The sequence below is a fragment of the Ursus americanus genome, chromosome 10 (genome assembly GCF_024610735.1).
Source record: "Ursus americanus isolate L20-20 chromosome 10, mUrsAme1.1.p, whole genome shotgun sequence".
NCBI classification, from domain to species: Eukaryota; Metazoa; Chordata; class Mammalia; order Carnivora; family Ursidae; genus Ursus; species Ursus americanus.
The window spans coordinates 78,848,234-78,872,664 of record NC_142136.1 but is presented as its reverse complement, the minus strand read 5'-3'; the positions used below and the strand labels follow the sequence as shown (position 1 = coordinate 78,872,664).

At 39.0% G+C, this 24,431-nt stretch overlaps 1 protein-coding gene across 1 annotated transcript in view; it reads right to left on the bottom strand.

The window, feature by feature from the left end:
- LOC123791756 (uncharacterized) overlaps positions 1–24,431 on the bottom strand; it is a 149,956-nt gene that overhangs the window by 33,818 nt on the left and 91,707 nt on the right. The window contains exon 7 of the mRNA XM_087864921.1: positions 7,107–7,415. Within this exon, the coding sequence (XP_087721047.1) occupies positions 7,107–7,415 (309 nt within the window). The remainder of the gene's footprint in view (positions 1–7,106; positions 7,416–24,431) is intronic.

Here is a 24,431-nt window from a genome sequence, read left to right as displayed (position 1 = left end):
TAGAGAACAAAAGCCCCCCCAAAACCAGTTCTCACTGAGCTCCCCCCCCAGGGGGCAAGGCAACTCTGCCCAAACAGGGTTGCCTGAATATCAGCATGACAGGCCCCTCCCCCAGAAGGCAGGCTGAAAGAACAAGAAGCCCATATCCCTAGGGTCCCTATAAAACAGGTGCATCTTGCTTGGATCGTTGTCAATAATTTGGACTCTGTACATTCCTGCAGCCACACCTCATCAGAAGAACTAAGAGGAGAACCCCCAACAAAGGAAAGAAACAGACTGTGGCCTCTGCCACAGAACTAATGTATATAGATAGATATAACCAAGATGTCAGAAATGGATTTCAGAGTAACAAATATCAAGGCAATATCTAGGCTTGAGGGAAATATTAACCAAAATATAGAATCTCTATGGGCAGAAATGAGATCTAATCTGGCCAAACTTAAAAATGCTATGAATGAAATGCAGTCTAAACTGGATGCTCTGACTGCCAGGGTAAACGAGGCAGAAGAATGAATTAATGAGTTAGAGAATAAAATGATAGAAAAGAAGGAAAACAAGGTGACATGGGAAAAATGAATCCAATTTAAAGAAATTAAGCTGAGAGAGATTACTGACTCAATGAAACATTCCAATATCAGAATTATTGGGATCCCCGAGGGGGTGGAGAAAGAGAGAGGTCTAGAAGATATATTTGAGCAAATCATAGCTGAGAACTTCCCTAACCTAGGGAAGAAAACAAGCATTCGTGTCCAAGAGGCAGAGAAGACCCTTCCCAAGATCAAGCAGAACAGACCAACACCACGAAATATAATAGTACAATGTGCAAATCTTAGATCAAAAGAAAAAATCTTGAAAGAAGCAAGGGGGAAGATATTTCTTAAGTACAGAGAGAGGAACATCAGAATAACGTCAGATCTGTCTACAGAGACCTGGCAAGCCAGAAAGGGCTGACAAGACATATTCAGAGCACTAAGTGAGAAGAACATGCAGCCAAGGATACTGTATCCAGCAAGGTTGTCATTCAGAATGGATGGAGAGACAAGGAGCTTCCAAGACCGACAGAAACTGAAAGAATATGTGACCACAAAGCTAGCCCTGCAAGAAATATTAAGGAGGGGGGTTCTATAAAAGGAGAAAGACCCCAAGAGTGATACAGAACAGAAATTTACAGAGACAATCTATAGAAAAAAAGGACTTCACAGGCAACATGATGACATTAAAATCATATCTCTCAATAATCACTCTCAACACGAATGGCCTAAATGCTCCCATAAAACGCCACAGGGTTGCAGACTGGATAAAAAGACATGACCCATCCATATGCTGTCTACAACAGACTCACTTTGAACCTAAAGATACATCCACCTAAAAGTGAAGCAATGGAGAACCATTTTTCATGCCAACAGACTTCAAAAGAAGGCTGGGGTAGCAATTCTCAGATCAGACAAATTAGATTTTAAGCTAAAGACTGTAGTTAGAGAAACAGAAGGACACTATAACATTCTTAAAGGGTCTATCTAACAAGAGGATCTAACAATTATAAATATCTTTGCCCCCAACATAGGAACAGCCAACTACATAAGCCAACTGTTAACCAAAATAAAGAGACATATAGATAATAATATGTTAATAGTAGGGGACTGCAACACTCTACTCTCAGCAATAGATAGATCACCTAAGCAGAAAATCAACAAAGAAACAAGAGCTTTGAATGACACACTGGACCAGATGGACCTCATAGATATATACAGAACACTCCACCCTAAAACAACAGAATTCTCATTCTTCTCGAACGCACATGGAACTTTCTCCAGAATAGACCACATACTGGGTGACAAATCAGGTCTCAACCAATACCAAAAGGTTGAGATTATTCTCTGCATATTCTCAGACCACAATGCTTTGAAACTGGAACTCAATCACAAGAAAAAATTTGAAAGAAACGCAAAGACTTGGAAGCTAAGAACCATCCTGCTTAAGAATGTTTGGGTCAACTGGAAATTAAAGAAGAACTTAAACAATTTGTGGAAACCAATGAGAATGAAAACACATCGTCCAAAACCTAAGAGATACAGCAAAGGCGTTCCTAAGGGGGAAATACATAGCCATCCAAGCCTCATTCAAAAGAATAGAGAAATCTAAAATACAAACCCTATACTTTCACCTTAAACAACTGGAGATGGAAAAACAAAGGAGGCCTTGCCACACACGAGAAGAGAATTAAAGATTAGAGCAGAGATCAATGAATTAGAAACCAGAAATACAGTAGAGCTGACCAACAAAACTAGAAGATGGTTCTTTGAAAGAATTAATAAGATCGATAAACCACTGGCCAGACTTATCGAAAAGAGAAAGGACCCAAATTAATAAGATTATGAATGAAAGGGGAGAGATCACGACCAACACCAAGGAAATAGAAACAATCATTAGAAATTATTATCAACAACTATATGCCAATAAATTAAGCAACCTGGAAGAAATGGATGCCTTCCTGGAAACCTATAAACTACCAAGACTGACATAGGAAGAAAGTGACAACCAAAATAGACCAATAACCAGTAATGACATTGAAGCAGTGATCAAAAACCTCCCAAAAAACAAGAGCCCAGGGCCTGATGGATTCCCTGGGGAGTTCTACCAAACATTCAAAGAAGATATAATACCTATCCTCCTGAAGCTGTTTCCAAAAATAGAAACAGAAGCAAAACTACCAAACTCATTCTGAGGCCAGTATTACCTTGATCCCCAAACCAGGCAAAGACCCCATCGAACAGAAGAATTACTGACTGATATCCCTGATGAATACGGATGCCAAAATTCTCAATAAGATCCTAGCTAATAGGATCCAACAGTACATTAAAAGGATTATCCATCATGACCAAGTGGGATTCATCCCCGGGATGCAAGGGTGGTTCAACATTCGCAAATCGATCAGCGTGATAGATCATATCAACAAGAAAAGAGTCAAGAACCATATGATCCTCTCAAATGATGCAGAAAAATCATTTGACAAAGTACAACATCCTTTCCTGATTAAAACCTTTCAGAGCATAGGGATAGAAGGTACATTCCTCAATTTCATAAAAATCATCTATGAAAAGCCTACAGTGAATATCATTCTCAATGGGGAAAAGCTGAAAGCCTTTCCCTTAAGATCAGGAACATGACAAGGATGCCCACTCTCACCACTATTATTCAACATAGTACTAGAAGTCCTTGCAACAGCAATCAGACAACAAAAAGGGATAAAAAGTATCCAAATTGGCAAAGAAGAAGTCAAACTCTCTTCGCAAATGACATGATACTTTATGTGGAACACCCAAAAGACTCCACCCCCAAATTATTAGAACTCCTACAGCAATTCAGTAATGTGGCAGGATACAAAATCAATGCACAGAAATCAGTTGCTTTCCTATACACTAACAATGATACTGAAGAAAGAGAAATTAGAGAATCAATTCCATTTACAATAGCACCAAAACCCATAAGATACCTTGGAATAAACCTAAACAAAGAGGTAAACAATCTATAATCTAGAAACTATAGAACCCTGATGAAAGACATTGAAGAAGACACAAAAAGATGGAAAAACATTGCATGCTTATGGACTGGAAGAATAAACATAGTTAAAATGTCTATTCTGCCCAGAGCAATCTATACTTTCAATGCCATCCCGATCAAAATACCTATGCCATTTTTCAAAGTGCTGGAACAAACAATCCTAAAATCAGTGTGAAATTAGAAAAGACCGTAAATCACCAAGGAAATGTTGAAAAAGAAAAACAAAGCTGGGGGCATCATGTTGCCTGACTTTAAGCTATACCACAAAGCTGTGATATCCAAGACAGCATGGTACTAGCACAAAAACAGACACATAGACCAATGGAACAGAAGAGAGAGCCCAGATATGGACCCTCAACTCCATGGTCAAATAATCTTTGACAAAGCAGGAAAAAACATCCAATGGAAAAAAGTCTCTTCAATAAATGGTGCTGGGAAAATTGGACAGCTACATGCAAAAGAATGAAACTTGACCATTCTCTTATATCATACACAAAGATAAACTCTAAATGGATGAAAGACCTCGATGTGAGACAGGAATCCATCAAAATCCTAGAGAAGAACATAGGCAGTAACCTCTTCGACATCGGCCACAGCAACTTCTTTCATGACGGGTCTCCAAAGGCAAGGGAAACAAAAGCAAAAATGAACTTTTGGGACTTCATGAAGATAAACAGCTTCTGCACAACAAAGGAAACAATCAAGAAAACAAAGAGGCAACCCACAGAATGGGAGAATATATTTACAAATGACACTACAGATAAAGGGCTGGTATCCAAGATCTGCAAAGAACTTAAACTCAATACCCAAAAAACAAATAATCAAGTCAAAAAATGGGCAGAAGATATGAACAGACACTTTTCCAATGAAGACATATGAATGGCTAACAGACACATGAAAAAATGTTCAACATCATTAGCCATCAGGGAAATTCAAATCAATACCACATTGACAAACCACCTTACACCAGTTAGAATGGCAAAAATTGACAAGGTATGAAACAACAGATGTTGGAGAGGATGTGGAGAAAGGGGAACCCTCTCACACTGTTGGTGGGAATGTAAGTTGGTACAGCCACTCTGGAAAACAGTATGGAGGTTCCTCAAGAGGTTAAAAATTAAGCTACCCTATGATCCAGCAATTGCACTACTGGGTGTTTACCCCAAAGATACAGATGTAGTGAAAAGAAGGGCCATATGCACCCCAGTGTTCATAACAGCATTGTCCACAATAGCCAAAGTGTGGAAGGAGCTGAGATGCCCTCAACAGATGACTGGATTAAGAAGTTGTGGTTCAAAAAGAAGGGGGAATGAAGCATGAGAGACTATGGACTCTGGGAAACAAACCGAGGGCTTCAGAGGGGTGGGGGTGGGGGAATGGGATAGGCCGGTGATGGGTATCAAGGAGGGCACGTATTGCATGGTGCACTGGGTGTTATATGCAAGTAATGAATCATGGAACTTTACATCAAAAACTTGGGATGTACTGTATGGTGACTAACATAATAAAAAAATAATATAAAAAAATTAAAAAAAAAAGAAGTTGTGGTTCATATATACAGTGGAATATTACTCAGCCATCAGAAAGGATGATTACACAACATTTGTATCAACATGGTTGGAACTGGAGGAGATTATGTTAAGTGAAATAAGTCAAGCAGAGAAAGATAATTATCATATGGTTTCACTTATTTGTGGAATGTAAGGAATAGCAGGGAGATCATTAGGAGAAGGAAGGGAAAAAGGAAGGGGGGGTTAACAGAGGGGGAGATGAACCATGAGAGACTATGGACTCTGGGAAACAAACTGAGGGTTTCATAGGGGAGGGGATGATGGGTTAGACCGATGATGGGTATTAAGAAGGGCATGTATTGCATGGAGCACTGGGTGTTATACGCAAACAATGAATCATGGAACACTACATCAAAAACTAATGATGTACTGTGTGGTGAATGACATAACATAATAAACAAAAACAAAGGAAAAAACAAAACAAGGCACAAAACAACTGTTGGTGAAGATGTGGCGAACTTGCAACCCTCATATGTTGCTGGTGAAAATGTCAATGGTGTGAACGCATAGAAAACAGCTTGGCAATTCCTCAAAAATTAATCATAGAATTGCTGTATGTCCCAGGATTCCACTTCTAGGTATATACCCAAAAGAATAGAAAACATGTATTTAAACAAAAGTTTATATACACAAATGTTCCTGACAGCACTATTTATAATATCCAAAAGGTGGAGACAACCCAAATGTCTATCAATGGGTAAATGGATAAACGAAATCAAACAAATATATCCATACTATGGAATATTATTCAGTCCTAAAAAGGAATGAAGTACTGATATATGCTATAACAAAGATGAATTTCAAAAAGATTATGCTAAGTGAAAGAAGCCAGACACAAAAGGTCATATATTATATGAAATATCTGAGTAGGTAAATCCATAGGGACAGAAAGTAGATTAAGTTCTTTTTTTGTTTTGTTTTTTGTTTTTTATTTATTTATTTGACAGAGAGAGGGACAGCTAGCGAGAGAGGGAACACAAGCAGGGGGAGTGGGAGAGGAAGAAGCAGGCTCCCAGCAGAGGAGCCTGATGCGGGGCTCGATACCAGAATGCTGGGATCACGCCCTGAGCCGAAGGCAGACACTTAACGACTGCGCCACCCAGGTGCCCCAGAAAGTAGATTAGTTCTTGCCAGGGTCTGGGGAAATGGGTAGTAACTGCTTAATGGGTATGAAGTTTCCTTTTGAGATGATGAAAATGTCTTTGAACTCCATAGAGGTGATGCTTGCAAAAACTTTGAATCTACTAAATGCCACTGAATTGTATACTTTAGCGTGGTTAATTTTATGTTAAGCAAATTTCATCTTATTAAAAAAATGGTGGGTATTCATGGATGAGGGAGACTCAGGGATGTGTATAAAACTGCTATTTTCTAAAGGAAAAGAGCAAGAAACAGAGTATGGGATTGGGTAAAAGAAATGGTGTATGCACTATTAAGTCATTTTTTAATAGGCTGACAGTTTCATGCAAAAATCCTTAACTCACAATGTCCCTAGGGACAACATTTAATTGACCCAATATAATTTTAATTAACTTAATTAAGAATAGTATACCAGAATGTCATGCTCCTTCATTAGTAGAGCTAATACTGCCCAGTGTCTAACACAGTGCTTGACACAGATGAAGTCCTCACTAAATGGTAATTACTACAGAACAGCTTGAGGGCTGGCCCTGCCTTCTTCAATTCTGCTCCAATACCTTGCAAAGGGCTGGACACAGGCAGAGACAAACTGCAGAGAGGGAAGAGGAGCCACAAACTCTGGCTCTGGGACATGCCACTGTGAAAAGTCTCTCCTGCAGGGGTGCCGGGGTGGAGAGGCTGGAGAGGGGCATCATTGTGCTGTACCCACAGGGCCCAAGGGGAACAAGCTACAGCACAGGAGAGTCAAGGGAGAGCTCAGGAAACGCAAGCAGCTACAGAGGAAGAGGAGATACGAGGCCGTGTCTGATGACATATGGCATGTGAACAACTTACTTGGAATCCATCTTTACGTGCTATCCCTTTGTGCATCTTCCTTTCAACTTGGACCTGCTTCTTCAACCTCCTTCTCTGCATCTTCTCCAGCCACAGGTCATCTAAACTCATGCGTGGGTGCCAAGGAATGATGCTCCTGGGTTGTGAAGGAGTCTCCTGGGGGACATCCTCTGCGAAGATGGAGGGGAGGGTCCATGCCACCCTCTCAGTGGTAGAGAATGGCCTCTGAAGTGGCTCAATGTGAAAAGCTTTCTGACCGTGGGAGCAACTGGGCTTCTTGCCTTGGTGTTCTTCCCACCACATGTGGTTCTGGAGAGCAGAGAGGAGAACATATCAACTGGGCACAGTGTCTTTTTTCTGTTCAGTTTTTTTGGGTATTACCCCATCTTTTGGTTAATCCCCAAAATACAAATTCCAGTGAAATACTTTGTTCACAGTAATTTTGGAAAGGGTGAAGATTAGGAATAAAACAAAAGTTGTTTCTGTAAAAATCTACACTTTCTAGACTATTTTAAAAAATCAAGTCTTCTGGGGCGCCTGGGTAGCGCAGTCGTTAAGCGTCTGCCTTCGGCTCAGGGCGTGATCCCAGCGTTCCGGGATCGAGTCCCACACTGGGCTCCTCTGCTGGGAGCCTGCTTCTTCCTCTCCCACTCCCCTGCTGTGTTCCCTCTCTCGCTGGCTGTCTCTCTGTCACAAAAATAAATAATAAAAATAAAAAAAAAATCAAGTCTTCTAGCTTGATCAAAGAAAGTCTTGAAAGTAATTACAGAACTTGGCATGCTCATTAGAAATACTTTTTAAAGGTCAGTAGTTGGGGCAAAAGCTCTTGCTTAAACAATATCCCCTGAGAATAGAATTTGAACACAAGCACACTCAGGCACTTCTTATTTCTTTCTTGGCACAGACATTAACTCAATGTACACAACAGCTGCGCCTTGCCTGTGCTGCCCTCACTTTGTCCCAGTTTAGTTATCCACTCAGGCACCCTAACTGAGTTCAAAATAAAATTTGTCCATCCTAACAGAATACTTGAGGTTTGTGTTGACATGGCCACCCTTTCTGTTCTGATCAACTCACAGGCACTGGGAAATGAAGCGCTTTTTTTCGCGGGTGTTGGTCAAGTCTCATGACCCCCACTCCCACCCTGTCTCGGAGGACACCTCTTTCACAGCACTTCTTTGAAGGTCATCCCCAATACTTTGTGTATATTATTTGGTGGAAACAAAGGTGACATTTCTTTTCACTATTTCAAGAGTCTGCCTTAAATAATGTATCCACATGCACATGTATTTGTATGTATGCACACACTCCCACAGGGAGAGAGAAGAATATAGAGGAGGAGGAGGAGGGAGCATAATTGTTGCTTATGGTTTTGGGGTAGAGCCTGGGAACTCAGACATTTCAAAGCTCTCCAGGTAATTCTAATATGCACCCAAGGTTGAAAATCACTGTTTATTTTGTTTTTTAGTTCCCAAATATTGCTCTAAGTTTAAAAAGTGCTTTCATTTAGTTTTCTCTCCTCAGCTCCACTGTGGGTTAGAAACAGCTGGTATATTATCCATATCCTACAGATAGAGTCTTGGAGAGTTTCAGCGATTGCCTGAGTTCACACAGCTCTGTGTGTCATCATACTGTGATTCTAAACCCCATGTCCATTCACTATTCTACAGCGTATAAATTCCTGTTGTTTCATAGGTAGATAGAATGACTCCATAATGAGCAAGGACAACACTGCAGACTCTTTTATAACTCTCAAAGTCCCCCCAAAAGGAATGGATGTTAATTGAGCACATCTGTATGCAAGGCTTCCTTTTATGCACTTCATGTACCCTAGGTAAAGAAGATGTGTCCTCCTAATGCCATTCAGCAAGTAAATGACATTAAACCTTCTGGAAGGAAGGCAAGCCACTTAATAATGGTGCTTCTGTAAGGATGTAACTTACTGCCACTAAAGATAAGCTCACTTATTTTCAAGTTAGAAGGCAACTTGGACTTTCCCATCCAACCACTCCCTAGCCTTCTATCAGCCTGTACCTGAGTTGTTGGCTGGGGCCTCTTCATGCCATCATGACAGCTTTGTCCTCTACTTTTCTTTCGTCATAACTTTAGAACATTAGCACTTTCATAGCTTGGTTATGGGCTGTTAGAGAGAATGCTGGCCAGAGACTGAGTGTTTTAAGTGCGAAACTTTACCTTGATTTTTTCTGTATGCTCAATACAAAAGAATTAACTCCCCTCCCACTCCTTTTCCTGCCTTGGGAGGCTGCTTGTCATATACCCATTTAATTACCAAAGAGCTTTGCTTTCAGGAAGAATGGTCCTGTTCTGAGGCCATTAATTAGAGCAGTAGTTTGCAAAGTGTAGCCCCAGAGAAGGAGCAGCACCCAGTATTGTGAGCAGCCTCTAAAATGATCCCCAAACACCTCACCTTGTTGGCGCAGGCTTTTGTCTGAGCCTCTCTTCTTGAGAGTGGGCTGGACTTAGTGACTCACTTCTAATGAACAGAATATGGCAGAAGGGATGGATGCCACTTCTGAGATTATCTTATAGAAAGGCTGTGGCTTCCATTTTGGGGGGCCTCTCATGGATCCCCTCTTCTACAGGAAGTCAAGTGAAATACTGTGAAGAGTGTTATGGAGAGGCTCATGTGGCAGGAAACCAGTGTCTCCAGCCAACAGCCAGCAGGGATCTGTCACCTGTCACAGAGCAAGTATGGAACAAAGACATCCTGCAGTCCAGCCTTGAGATGAGTGCTGCCATTGCCAAAACATTGACTACAGCCTTGTGAAAGACTCTGAGCTGAAGGCACCCAGCTAGTTCAGGCCAGTTATGCAGCAATGGATAACTCATACTCTTGGGAACCTGCTAGAAGTGCACATTTTCAAGGCTGATCAAGACTTCTCTGAATTAGAAATTCTGGAGGTGGGGTCAGCAATCTGTTTATAATGCTCTCTAGGGATTATGTTGCAAGGCTAGTTTGAGAATTGCTGTACTAGAGAGACAGGCAAGTAAGAGCAAGGCAAGGCAGGTCGGGCTGTTCTGTGCTCCTCATGTGTCCTAGGGTAGGGGGTCAGGCAGCAGACTGTGGGGTTAGATAAGCTGAGTTTGAATCCCCGCTGTGGCTCTTAGCAGCAGTGTGGCTTTGGGCAACTTTCCTTAACTTCCTCTCTATTTCTCCACCTTAAAATGGGAATGCTACTACCTCTCAGAAAAGTTATCAGATTTCAATGAGAGAGTATACATACAACACTTAGCATAATGCCTGTCACATATACATTACATCAATATATGGTAGCCAATACTGCTATTTTTATTAATAAGTAGACAGGGCTGAGATGGCTGTGGTGGATATAATAGAGTCCTGTCTCTCTGGAATGACTAGTTTTCAGGTCCTACTTCAGCACTTCACTATAAACATGCTACTCAGGATTAAACTTATTCCCTGATTTTTCATTTTTATTTTGGAGAATATTAAAATTTTTATTTGGGGAAATTTCTAGTACAAATCTGTAATTATCTTTGTAGTATTGGGCAGTACATATTCGGTTTATTCAGTTTGCATCCTTGGAAAGTAACATTGTTGTCCACAAATGAACAAGATGCTCTCCAAATGTCTCTTTGTTTAATATCAGACATTTCACCAGCCAGCACAAGCAAGGCAGAAAGCAGTAAGATAGAAAAGACAACTTCCTTGTAAGGGAAAAGCAATTTAAATGACATCATTAGAAACTGTGGAGGCCAGGGGCGCCTGGGTGGCTCAGTCGGTTAAGCGTCTGCCTTCAGCTCAGGTCATGATCCCAGGGTCCTGGGATCGAGCCCCACATTGGGCTCCCTGCTCAGTGGAAGCCTGCTTCGCCCTCTCCCACTCCCCCTGCTTGTGTTCCCTCTCTCGCTGTGTGTCTCTCTCTCTGTCAAATAAATAAATAAAAATCTTAAAAAAAAAAAAAAAGAAAGAAAGAAGCTGTGGAGGCCAGAAAGAAGAGGTACAACATTTTTCAAGTGTCATTTTTTAAAGAAAACAATTGTTAATGCAGAATCCCATATACAGTGAAAATATTCTTCAGGAATGAAGGAAAAATCAAGACATTCTCAGAGAAAGGAAAATGGAAAATTTTACCATCAGATATACCCTTAAAAATGGTTAAAATACACAATAATCAGCCAAGAAGAAAGAAATAAAAGGCATTTAAGTTAGTAAGGAGGAAGAAATAAAACTGTCACAATTTGCAGACAAAATGATGCTATATATAGACAACCATAAAAAATTCACCAAAAAAACTATTAGAACTAATAAATGAATTCAGTAAAGTCACAGGACACAGAATTAATTAGCAGAACTCTGTTGCATTTCTATACAACTAATGAATTAGCAGAAAGAGAAATTAAGAGAATACTTCCATTTACAATTACATCAAAAAGAATAAGATACCTATTAATAAATGTAACCAAGGAGATGAATGACCTGTGTGCTGAAAACTAGAAGACACTGATGAAAGACACTAAAGATAGTACAAATAGGTAGGAAGATATCCCATGTTTATGGATAATAAGAATTAATCTTATTAAAATATCCATACTACCCAAATCAATCTACAGATTCAATGTAATCTCTGTCAGAATACTAATATCATTGTTCATATAACTACAACAAATAATCCTAAAATTTGTATGGAACCACAAAAGACCCCAAATAAGCCAAAGCAGTCTTGAGAAGGAACAAAGCTAGAGATTTCAAGATATACTACAAAGCTATAGTAGTCAAAACAGTATGGTACCGGCACAAAAATAGACATACAGATCAATGGAACAGAATAGGAAGCCCAGAAATAAACCCACACTTACATGGTTAATTAGTCTATGACACAGGAGGCAAGAATCTATAATGCGGAAAAGTCAGTCTCTTCAATAAATGGTGCTGGGAAAACTGGACAGCTACATGCAAAAGAATGAGACTGAACCACTTTCTTATATCATACACATAAATAAACTCAAAATGGGTTAAAGGCCTAAATGTTAGACCTGAAACCATAAAACTCCTAAAACAAAACATGGGCAGCAAACTCTTGGATATTGCCCTTAGTCATATTTTTCTGAATCTTTCTCCTCGGGCAAGGGCCACAAAAGCAAAAATAAACAATTGGGACTACATCAAACTGAAGAGCTTCTGCACAGCAAAGGAAACAACAAAACAAAAAGGCGACCCACTGAATGGGAGAAGACATTTGCAAATGATATGTCCGATAAGGGGTTAGTATCTAAAACACATAAAGAACTCATGTAATTCAACACACACACACAGAACAAATAATCCAATTTAAAAACGGGCAGAGGACCTGGATAGAAATGTTTTTCTAAAGAAGACATCCAGTTAGCTAACAGACACATGAAAAGATGATCAACATCATTAATCATCAGGGACATGCAAATCAAAGCCACAGTGAGATATCAACTCACATGCATCGGAATGGCTATCACCAAAAACACAAAAAATTAGTGTTGGTAAAGATGTGGAGAAAAGGGAACCCTGATGCACTATTGGTGGGAAGGTAACTTGGTGCAGCCACTATGGAAAATAGTATGGAGGTTCCTCAAAAAATTAAAAATATTGCTTATACTCCACATATGAGTGAAACCATATAATAATGGTCTTTCTGTTCAACTTATTTCACTTAGCATAATCTCCTCCAGTTTCATCCATGTCGATGCAAATTGTGGGTATTCATCCTTTCTGATGGCTGAGTAATAGTCCATTGTAGTTATGGACCACATCTTCTTTATCCATTTGTCTGTTGAAGGGCATCTCAAATCCTTCCACAGTTTGGCTATTGTGGACATTGCTGCTATGAACATTGGGGTGCATGTGGCTCTTCTTTTCACTATGTCTGTATCTTTGGGGTAAATACCCAGTAGTGTAATTACTGGGTCATAGGGTAGCTCTATTTTTAACATCTTGAGGTACCTCCACACTGTTTTCTGAAGTGGCTGTACCAGCTTGCATTCCCACCAACAGTGTAAGACGGTTCCCTTTTCTCCACATCCCCACCAATATTTGTTGTTCCCTGTCTCATTAATTTTAGCCATTTAAAAAAAATTTTATTATGTTATATTAGTCACCATACAGTATATCATTAGTTTTTGATGTAGTGTTCCATGATTCACTGTTAGCCATTCTAATGTGTGTGCGGTGCTATCTTATTGTGGTTTTGATTTGTATTTCCCTGATGGCTAGTGAGGTGGAGCATTTTTCCATGAGTCTGTTAGCCATTCGTATGTCTTCTTTGGAGAAGGGTCTGTTCATGTCTTCTGCACATTTCTTGACTGGATTTGTTGTATTTTGGGTGTTGAGTTTGATAAGTTCTTTATAGATGTTGAATACTAGCCCTTTATCTGTTATGTCATTTGCAAATATCTTCTCCCCTTCAATGGGTGGCCTTTTAGTTTTGTTGACTGTTTCCTTTGCTGTGCAGAAGCTTTTTATCTTGATGAAGTCCCAATAGTTCATTTTTGCTTTTGTTTCCCTTGCCTTTAGAGACGTGTCTTGCAAGAAGCTGTTGTGGCCAATGTCAGAGAGGTTATTGTTCTCCTCTAGGGCTTTGATGGATTCCTGTCTCACATTTGGGGCTTTCATCCATTTTGAGTTTATCTTTGTGTATAGCGTAAGAGAAAGGTCCAGTTTCATTCTTCTGCATGCGGCTGTCCAATTTTCCCAGCACCATTTTTTTCCATTGGATATTCTTTCCTGCTTTGTCAAAGATTAGTTGACCATAGATTTGAGGGTCCATTTCTGACTCTGGGAAACAAACTGAGGGTTACAGAAGGGAGGGGATTAGGGAGATGGGGTAATCAGGTGATGGGTATTAAGGAGAGCATATGATGTGATGAGCACTGGGTGTTATATGCAAACAATGAATTGTTGAACACTACGTCAAAAACTAATGATGTACTATATGTTGGCTAATTAAACATAATAAAAAAAGTGTTTACTGAATGAGAAAAAAAATTAAAAATAGAACTACCCTTTGATCCAGTAATTCTACTTCTGAGTATTAACCTGAAGAAAATGAAAACACTAATTTGGAATGATATATTCTCCCCTCTGTTTATTGAAGTATTATTTACAATAGCCAAGATATAGAAGCAGCCCCAGTGTCATCCATAGACGAATGTTAAAGAAGATGTGGTAATATATACACAACAGAATATTACTCAACCTTAAAAAAAATGAAATCTTGCCATTTGTGACAACATTGATGGACCTCGAGAGTGTTATGGTAAGTGAAATAAGTCAGACAAAGAGAAATGTCATATAATATCACATATATTTGTGGAATTTAAGAAACAAAACAAATAACAAACAAACAAAAACTAGTAACAGACTCATAAATACAGAGAACTAGTGGTTGCCAAAGAAGAGAAGGGTGGGGGAATAAGTAAAATAGGTGAAAGGGATTATGAGGTATAAACTTCCAGTTATAAAATAAATAAATCCTGAGGATAAAAAGTACAGTATAGGGGATATAATCAATAATATTGTAACAATTTTTTATGGTGACGGATGGTAACTACACTTATTGTGGTGAGAATTTCATAATGTATGTAGTTGTCAAATCACTATGTTGTCCACCTGAAATTAATATAATATTGTATATCAGCTATCCTTCAATTAAAAAAATAGCTAAAGTATTGAAACAGATGATAAAAGTAAGAATCTTGCAACAAACATCAGGAAAGAAAAAGAACAATGTGAAGGGTAAAAATATGGGTAAATATAACACATTCCTTCTCCTCTTGAGATTTCTAAATTATGTTTTGATGTTTGGAACAAAATTATAACATTACCTGATGTGATTCTCAATGTAGTTAGGGGACATATTTAAGATAATTATATTATAAACATTACTTGAACTGGTAAAATGTCCATACCAGTCAACCTTGTTAAGTTGTATATATACAATGTAATACCTAGACAACCACTAAAAATTTATAAAAAGAGATTGAAATATGCTATGGATACATAAAAATGGAATTCTCAAAAATATTCAAGTAACCCACAGGACTGAGGGAAAAAGAACACAGAAACAATAAACAGAAAAGAGAAAAAATAAAAAGGCAGACTTAAGCCTTAAGAATTACTTTAAATATGAACAGTCAATAGTATATGGTTAAAAGACCAATTAAAGACAGAGAAGGGCAAAGTGGATTAAAAAACACCACCAAGTATATGTTGGCTGTAAGAAACTCATTTCAAATATAATGATGCAGGTAGGTTGAAACAAAAAGGATGAAATGTGGCTAGTGAACACATGTGGAAAGCCAGACCAATCTGTAGGCAAGGGACAGAACACAGCCTGAGTTTTAGCACCACCTTTTGGAAAACAAAAGGGGGACTGCAAAGCCTGATGCTTTGCAAGATCAGTAAAAGGCATATAAACTTAAGAAATGTGCCAGAAGAGGGAATAAGAAGCGTGGAACAGGAGTATCAATAGAAGACTGAGGAATCCTCAGAATTACTAGCAGAGCTGACAGCAGGTATTTCTATCCTGAAAGCAGTAAGTAAGTACTGGAGGAGGTGACTGCAACTTCACATGTGAAGATAGCAATGAAAAACTTCAAGGAACATGGAAATTAAAGGAAAAAAAAAACCAATCCCAAGGATCATAGTAATATTCCATAATCTACCCCAAAGTCATGGAAGTCTGTAATTTTCCTGGTAAAGATTTAAAATAACTTTTAAGGAAACTCAGTGAGCTACAAGGAAACACAGAAAGACAATTCAAAGATATTAAGAAAAGGGGGGCACCTATGTGGCTCTGTCAGTTATGTGTCTGACTCTTGTTTCAACGCAGGTCATGATCTCAGGGTCATGATCTGAGGCTTGTGAGATCTAGCCCTGTGTTGGGCTTCATGCTGAGCATGGAGCTTACTTAAGATTCTCTCTCTCCCTTTCCCTCTGCCCCTACCCCCCCCCCCCAGTTCATGTCCTTGCATTCTCTTTGAAAGAAAAAAAAAAGGATATCAAGAAAACAATACACGAATAAAATGAGAAGTCCACAGGGTAATTTTTTTAAAGAATAAAATAATTCTTTTTTAAAAAATATTTTATTTATTTGTCAGAGCGAGAGCGCACCCAAGCAGGGGGAGCAGCAGGCAGAGGGAAAAGCAGGGTCCTTGCTCAGCAGGACTCAAACCCAGGACTCTGAGATCATGACCTGAGCTGAAGGCAGATGCTTAACTGACTGAGCTACCCAAGAATGGCATCCCAAGAATGAAATAATTCTCAACAAAGTAGGTACAGAGGGAATGTACCTCAACATAATAAAGGTTATATATGACAAGCCCACAACTAACATCATATTTAATAGTGAAAAACTGAGATCAGGAATAAGATCAGGAATAAGACAAGGATGTCTAGTCTCCCTACTTTTATTTAATATAATATTGAAGTTCTAACCAGAGCAATTAGGCAAGAAAAGAAATAAGGCATCTAAATAGGAAAAGAGGAAATAAAACCATAAGTATTTGCAGGTGACATCTTATATACACAAAACCCCCAAGACTCATGTAAAAAACTGTTGGAACTACTCACAACTTCAATAAAGTTGCAGGACATAAAAGCAACACCTAGAAATCAGCTGCATTTCTCTACACTTATAATGAAACATCTGACTAAGAAATAAAACTATCTCATTCACAATAGTATCAAAAACAATAAAATATGTAGGGATGAATTTAACCAAGGAAGTGAAATATCTGCTCAATGAAAACTATAAGACATTGATGAAAGAAATTAAAGATGACACAAATAAATGGAAAGATAGTTCTTGTTCATGGATCAGAATAGTTAATATTGCGAACATGTCTGTAATACCCAAAGCCACCTACAGATTCAATACACTCCTTTTTAAAATTCCAATGGCATTCTTCACAGAAATAGAAAAAACAATTCCAAAATTTGTATTGAACCACAGATCCCCAATAGCCTAAACTATCCTGAGAAAGAACAAAGTTGGAGGGATCATACTTCCTGATTTCAAATTATACTACAAAGCCATAGTCGTAACAGGATGGCCCTGGCACAAAAACAGACACACAGACCAATGGCACAGAATAGAGTCCACAAATAGCCCCACACCTATATGGTCAATTAATGTTTGACAAGGCAGCCAGAACATCTAGTGGGGAAAGGACAGTCTCTTAAATAAATGGTGCTGGACAACTGGACAGCCACATGCAGAAGAATGAAATTGTACTCCATCTTACACCACTCACAAAATTAACTTGAAATGGATTAAACATGTAAACAGAAGGCCCGATACAGTAAAACTCCTAGAAGAGCCTCCTCAGCACTGGTGTCAGCAATGATTTTTTTGGATATGACACCAAAAGCACAAGCAATAAAAGCAGAACTCAACAAGTGAGACCGTATCAAACTACAAAGCCTTTGCACAGCAAAAGAAACAACTAAATGGGAAGACAACACACAAAATGGCAGAGACTATTTACAAACCATTTATTGGATAAGGGGTTAATATCTAAAATATATAAAAACTCTTACAACTCAATAAAAAAAGAAACAAACAATACAATTTTAAAAAATGGGCAGAAGAATTGAAAGAACACATTTTTCAAAGAAGACATACAAGTGGCTAACAAGTACATGAAATAATGCTTAGGGAAATGTAAATCAAAACGACAATGAGATATTACCTGTTAGAATGGCTATCATCAAGAAGATAAGAGATAACAAGTATTGGTGAGGATGTGGGGAAAAGGGAACACTATGCACTGTTTGTTAGTGGGAATGTAAATTGGTGCGACTACTATGGAAAACAGTATGAAGGTTCCTCAGAAAATTTAAACTAGAACCACCATATTATCCAGCAGTCCCACTTTTGGGTATATATCCAAAGGATATGGAAATAGGATATTGAAGAGATATTTTCACTGACATGTTTACTACAGCATTATTCATAATAGTCAAGATATGAAAACAACCTAGGTGTCATTCAAAGGATGAATGGATTAAGAAGATGTGGTATATAATTATGAAGAGATTGAAGCAGTGATCAAAAACCTCCAAAAAAAAAAAAAAACAAGACTCCAGGGCCTGATGGATGCCCCGGGGAATTCTATCAAACATTCAAAGAAGAAATAATACCTATTCTCCTGAAGCCATTCCCAAAAATAGAAACAGAAGGAAAACTACCAAACTTTCTATGACGCCAGTATTACCTTGATCCCCAAACCAGGCAAAGACCCCATCAAAAAGGAGAATTACAGACCGATATGCCTGATGAATATGGACACCAAAATTCTCAACAAGATCCTAGCTAATAGGATCCAACAGTACATGAAAAGGATTATCCATCAAGACCAAGTGGGATTCATCCCTAGGATGCAAGGGTGGTTCAACATTCGCTAATTGATCGGTGTGATAGATCATATCAACAAGAAAAGAGTCAAGAACCAGATGATCCTCTCAATAGATGGAGAAAAAGCATTTGAGAAAATACAGCATCCTTTCCTGATTAAAACCCTTCAGAGTGTAGGGATAGAGGGTACATTCCTCAATCTCATAAAAGCCATCTATGAAAAGCCTAGAGCAAATAGCATTCTCAATGGGGAAAAGCTAGAAGCCTTTCCCTTAAGATCAGGAACAGGACAAGGATGCCCACTCTCGCCATTATTATTCAACATAGTACTAGAAGTCCTTGCAACAGCAATCAGGCAACAAAAAGGGTAAAAGGTATCCAAATCGGCAAAGAAGAAGTCAAACTGTCTCTCTTCGCAGATGACATGATACTCTATATGGAAAACCCAAAAGACTCCACCCCCAAATACTAGAATTTATAGAGCAACTCAGTAATGTGGTGGGATACAAAATAATGCTCAGAAATCAGTTGCATTTCTATACACAAACAATGAGACTGAAGAAAGAGAAATTAGGGAATCCATTCCATTTACAATAGCACCAAAAACCATACGTTACCTTGGAATTAACTTAACCAGAGACATAAAGGATCTATATTCTAGAAACTATAGAGCACTCTTGAAAGACATTGAAGAAGACACAAAAAGATGGAAAAATATTCCGTGCTCATGGATCGGAAGAATAAACATAGTTAAAGTGTCTATGCTACCCAGAGCAATCTACACTTTCAATGCCATCCCGATCAAAATACCAATGACATTTTTCATAGAACTGGAACAAACAGCCCTTAAATTTGTGTGGAACCAGAAAAGGCCCCGAATCACCAAGGAACTGTTGAAAAGGAAAAACAAAGCTGAGGGCATCACAATGCCGGATTTCGAGCTGTACTACAAAGCTGTGATCACAAAGACAGCATGGTACTGGCACAAAAACAGACACACAGACCAATGGAACAGAATAGAGAACCCAGAAATGGACCCTCGGCTCTTTGGGCAACTAATCTTTGACAAAGCAGGAAAAAACATCCAGTGGAAAAAAGACAGTCTCTTCAATAAATGGTGCTGGGAAAATTGTACAGCTACATGCAAAAGAATGAAACTTGACCACTATCTCACACCATACACAAACATAAACTCCAAATGGATGAAAGACCTCGATGTGAGACAGGAATCCATCAAAATCCTAGAGGAGAATATAGGAAGCAACCTCTTTGACATTGGGCCACAGCAACTTTTTTCATGATACATCCCCAAAGGCAAGAGAAACAAAAGATAAAATGAATTTATGGGACTTCATCAAGATTAAAAGTTTCTGCACAGCCAAGGAAACAGTCAGAAAAACTAAGAGGCAGCCCACGGAATGGGAGAAGATATTTGCAAATGACACTGCAGATAAAAGACTGGTATTCAAGATCTACAAAGAATTTCTCAAACTCAATACACATGAAACAAATAAACAAATCAAAAAATGGGCAGAAGAAATGAGCTACCCTATGATCCAGGAATTGCACTACTGAGTATTTACCCCTAAGATACAGACGTAGTGAAGAGAAGGGCCATATGCCCCCCAATGTTCATAGCAGCAATGTCCACAATAGCCAAATCGTGGAAGGAGCCGAGATGCCCTTCAACAGATGACTGGATTAAGAAGATGTGGTCTGTATATACAATGGAATATTACTCAGCCATCAAAAAGAGTGATTTTACAACATTTGCAGCAACATGGACGGGACTGGAGGAGATAATGCTAAGTGAAATAAGTCAAGCAGAGAAAGACAATTATATGGTTTCACTCATTTATGGAACATAAGAAGCAGAAAGAACGGTAGGAGAAGAAAGGGATGAATGAAGGGGGAATAAGAAGAAGGGGAATGAACCATGAGAGACTATGGACTCTGGGAAACAAACTTGAGGGCTTTAGAGGGATGGGGGGTGGGGGAATGGGATAGGCCGGTGATGAGTGTTAAGGAGGGCACGTATTGCATGGTGCACTGGGTGTTATACGCAAGTAATGAATCATGGAACATTACATCAAAAACTAAGGATATACTGTATGGTGACTAACATAACATAATAAAAAATTATTATAAAAAAAAAAAGAATGCAAACATCAGGCCTCACTCAAACATCTAAATCAGAACCTGCATGCCAATGGAGCCCAGGTGATTTCCACGTGCTTGTTAACATTTGAAGAGCATTATCGAAGTAATATTTGATTTTATAACTATGTGCACATATCATTTTGATAATTTTAACAAGTAAAGGAGATAAAAAGAGGGAGAAAAAACATTTTGAGAGGCTTATCTGCAATGATGTTCAAAAGAGCCTTATTTATGTTAAAAAGTGGTAAACAACCTAATTATTTAAAACAATAGAGAACGGGTTGAGAATTATGATGCATATATACAGCTGAATACCATGCAGCCATTAAATTAATGACATAAATGTTTTCTTCCAATTAAACTTTCAATTTTGATATAATTGTAGATACACACCCAGATGTAAGAAATAGTATAGAGAAATCCTGTGTACTTTGTACTCAGATTCTCAGAGTGGTAATGTCTGATAGAATGTTACAATATTACAGCCAGGATATTGATACAACCCACAGATCTTGTTCAGATTTCCCACTTTTCCTTGCAGTTATATGTGTGTGTGAGTGTGTGTGTGTATGTGTGTGTTTATTTAGTTCTGTGTAGTTTTTTTTAATAATAATTTTTTATTATGTTATGTTAGTCACCATACAGTATATTCTTAGTTTTTGAAGTAAAGTTCCATGATTCATTCCTTGTGTGTTACACCCAGTGCACCATGCAATATGTTCCCTCCTTACTACCCATCACCAGCCTATCCCAATCCCCCAACCCCTCCCCTCTAAAGCCCTCAGTTTGTTTCCCAGAGTCCATAGTCTCTCATGGTTCATTCCCCTTCTGTTTACCCCCCCTTCATTCTTCCCTTTCTTCTCCTACCTATCTTCCTATTTCTTATGTCCCATAAATGAGTGAAACCATATGATAATTGTCTTTCTCTGCTTGACTTATTTCGCTTAGCATTATCTCCTCCAGTCCCGTCCATGTTGCTGCAAATGTAAAATCACTCTTTTTGATGGGTGAGTAATATATATGGACCACATCTTCTTAATACAGTCATCTGTTGAAGGGCATCTCGGCTCCTTCCACGATTTAGCTATTGTGGACATTGCTGCTATGAACATTGGGGTGCATATGGCCCTTCTCTTTACTACGTCTGTATCTTTGGGGTAAATACCCAGTAGTACAATTCCCGGATCATAGGGTAGCTCAATTTTTAACTTTTTAAGGGACCTCCACACTGTTTTCCAGAGTGGCTGTACCAAGTTACATTCCCACGAACAATATAAGAGGGATCCCCTTTCTCCACATCTTCTCCAACATTTGTTGTTTCCTGCCTTGTCAATTTTCGCCATTCTAACTGGCGTAAGGTGGTATCTCAATGTGGTTTTGATTTGAATTTCCCCGATGGCTAATAATTCTGTGTAGTTTTATCACTTAACGTAGGTTCAGGAATCTACCACCACAGTCAAGATACAGAACAGTGTCAGCACTGAGGATCCTTTTGTCCTTTTATAACCTCACCTACAGCCCTCCACTCAACCTCTGGCAATGGCCAATCCGTTCTTCATCTCCATACTTTTTTTTCATTTTAAGAATGTTATATAAATGGATTCCTACAGTACATAACCTTTTGCTACTGGCTTTTCTTTTCACTCAGTATAATTCCCTTGAAATCCACCAAAGTTTTTGCATGTGTCAATAGTTCAATTTTTTAGGAATGTAGCATAGTTTGTTAACCATTTGTTAACCATTCGTCTATAGAAGGACATCTAGGTTGTTTCCAGTTTAGGACTATTATGAATAAAGCTGCTGTGAACATTTATTTGTAGGTTCATGTATAAACTAAGTTTCATTTCCCTGAGATAAATGTGCACGAGGGCAATTGCTGGGTCATATGTAAACCCAGGTTTGGTTTAATTAGAAATTGCCAGACCTTTTTTTCCAGAGTGGCTGTACTGTTTTACATTCCCATCAGAAACGTTAGAAAATGTTCACAATGTATTCCCTCCCCTTCACCCCATTTAAAATCTCTAAGTAGAAGCCATATCTTGGATCCTTGTTTTCAGAGTCAGAGAAGACTGTGGGGGATGTCAGGAAAACTATCCAGCATTCATTCATAAAGCTGATATTCTACCTAGCGGAGGCCTAAAAGATCACCTTGTCCGACCCATACACATAAGGAAACAGAGTCCCAGTGAAGTCTTACAGCAAGTTTCAGGCTTAGAAAGTAACAGAGTGGGAATCAAGCATGCATGGGTGTTTGAAACTTCTAGCTTTTCCCCATTTCTCTCATCCATCCACAGTTCTTTCCCATCTTGCTCCCTCTTGATCTTGGTTTTCTTCCTAAACCCCTCAGCCAGGAGTGCAAGCCCACGTGTGCACAGATTAGATTAAAGATAAGACGCAGAGCTTGATTGCCTGGAATCATAGATTCTTTGCCCTTAAACCTGAATTAAAAAGGGAAGAAATGTCTACATGTAAGTGGCACCTTTCATACCCAAACACTGTCTCTTCTTGTTTTCCATCACACAAACATGCTGCCCTGTCCCATGTATGAGGTGACATTGTGGAGGGCTCAATTGTACGGCAGTCTGTAAGCAAGGGGAGTCTTCCATGTCACTGAAATATTGGGCTGGGCCTGAGAGGCCCCCTTTTCTGTCTCTTTATCACCCAAGGCTTGGCACAACTCCTTAGGCTCCAAATCTGCAAGCTACGGGAGCCCTACCCTCACACCCCTCACTCTCTATCCCATTAACCTTTTCAATCTTTTATTTACATGTTTGTTTTTTACAGTCTCTTCAATATCTGAAATAATCTTATTTGCTCAATTATTTATTTATTCCCACCATGCCTGCCCCTCCTCTGAGGACAGAGATCTTTATAAATTCTTCCACATTGTTTCCATAGCACCTAGGATATTGCCTGTTACATAGCTGGGCCTCCATAAGTGTTTATCACATTGAAGAAGAAAACAGGTGGGAGGATCTGATCAGCTGGACAGCAGCAATCCCTACACAGCTGCAGTGATGAGACACTGAACTGGCACAAGGACAGAAAACCAACCAAAAGAAAACAAAATCCAGTTTTAGGCATCTCAGAAATCTAAAAGTAAAAACAAAACAAAACAAAACCACCCATGAAATCTTTGTTAAAAGTTCTTCAGGGGATTCTATTAATCCCCTTAATTTGGGGTAGAGAAAATGTGGATATACTTGAAAACATGAAAATTAAGAACTTCTGTTCATCAAAAATACCATTACAGAAGGAAAAAGACAAGCCATGGAGTGGGAAATGAGATTTGTGGCACATTTAATCAATAATGGTGCTGTATCCAGAATATACACCATCAGCAAGAAAAAGGCAACCTCACAAACGGGCAAGAGATTAGGTCATGTCCCCAAACAGGATATCCAAATTGCCATATAAGCATGTAAGCATAGATGTAGAGGAAATGCTAATTAAGACCGGAAGGAGACAACCTCTACCCACCTAGCGGAATGGCTAACATTAACAAGACTGACAATACCAAACAAATGTTAATGATAATATGGAGCAAAAGAAATCTCAAGGAAGGAGTGTAAATTGGCACAATTACTTTGGGAAAATGTTTGACAGTATCTAGTGAAGCTGAAGATCTGCCTCCCCCGGTAAGCCAGCCAATTCATTCCTCCGGATGCACTGGCAGAAATGCCTGTGCATATGTGCAGTGGGCACCTGGGCACAAATGATCCCAGCAGCCCTGTTCAGGACAGACGCAATCAGAGAAAGCCCCGAAGTCTAGCAACAGCCGACTAATAAACAC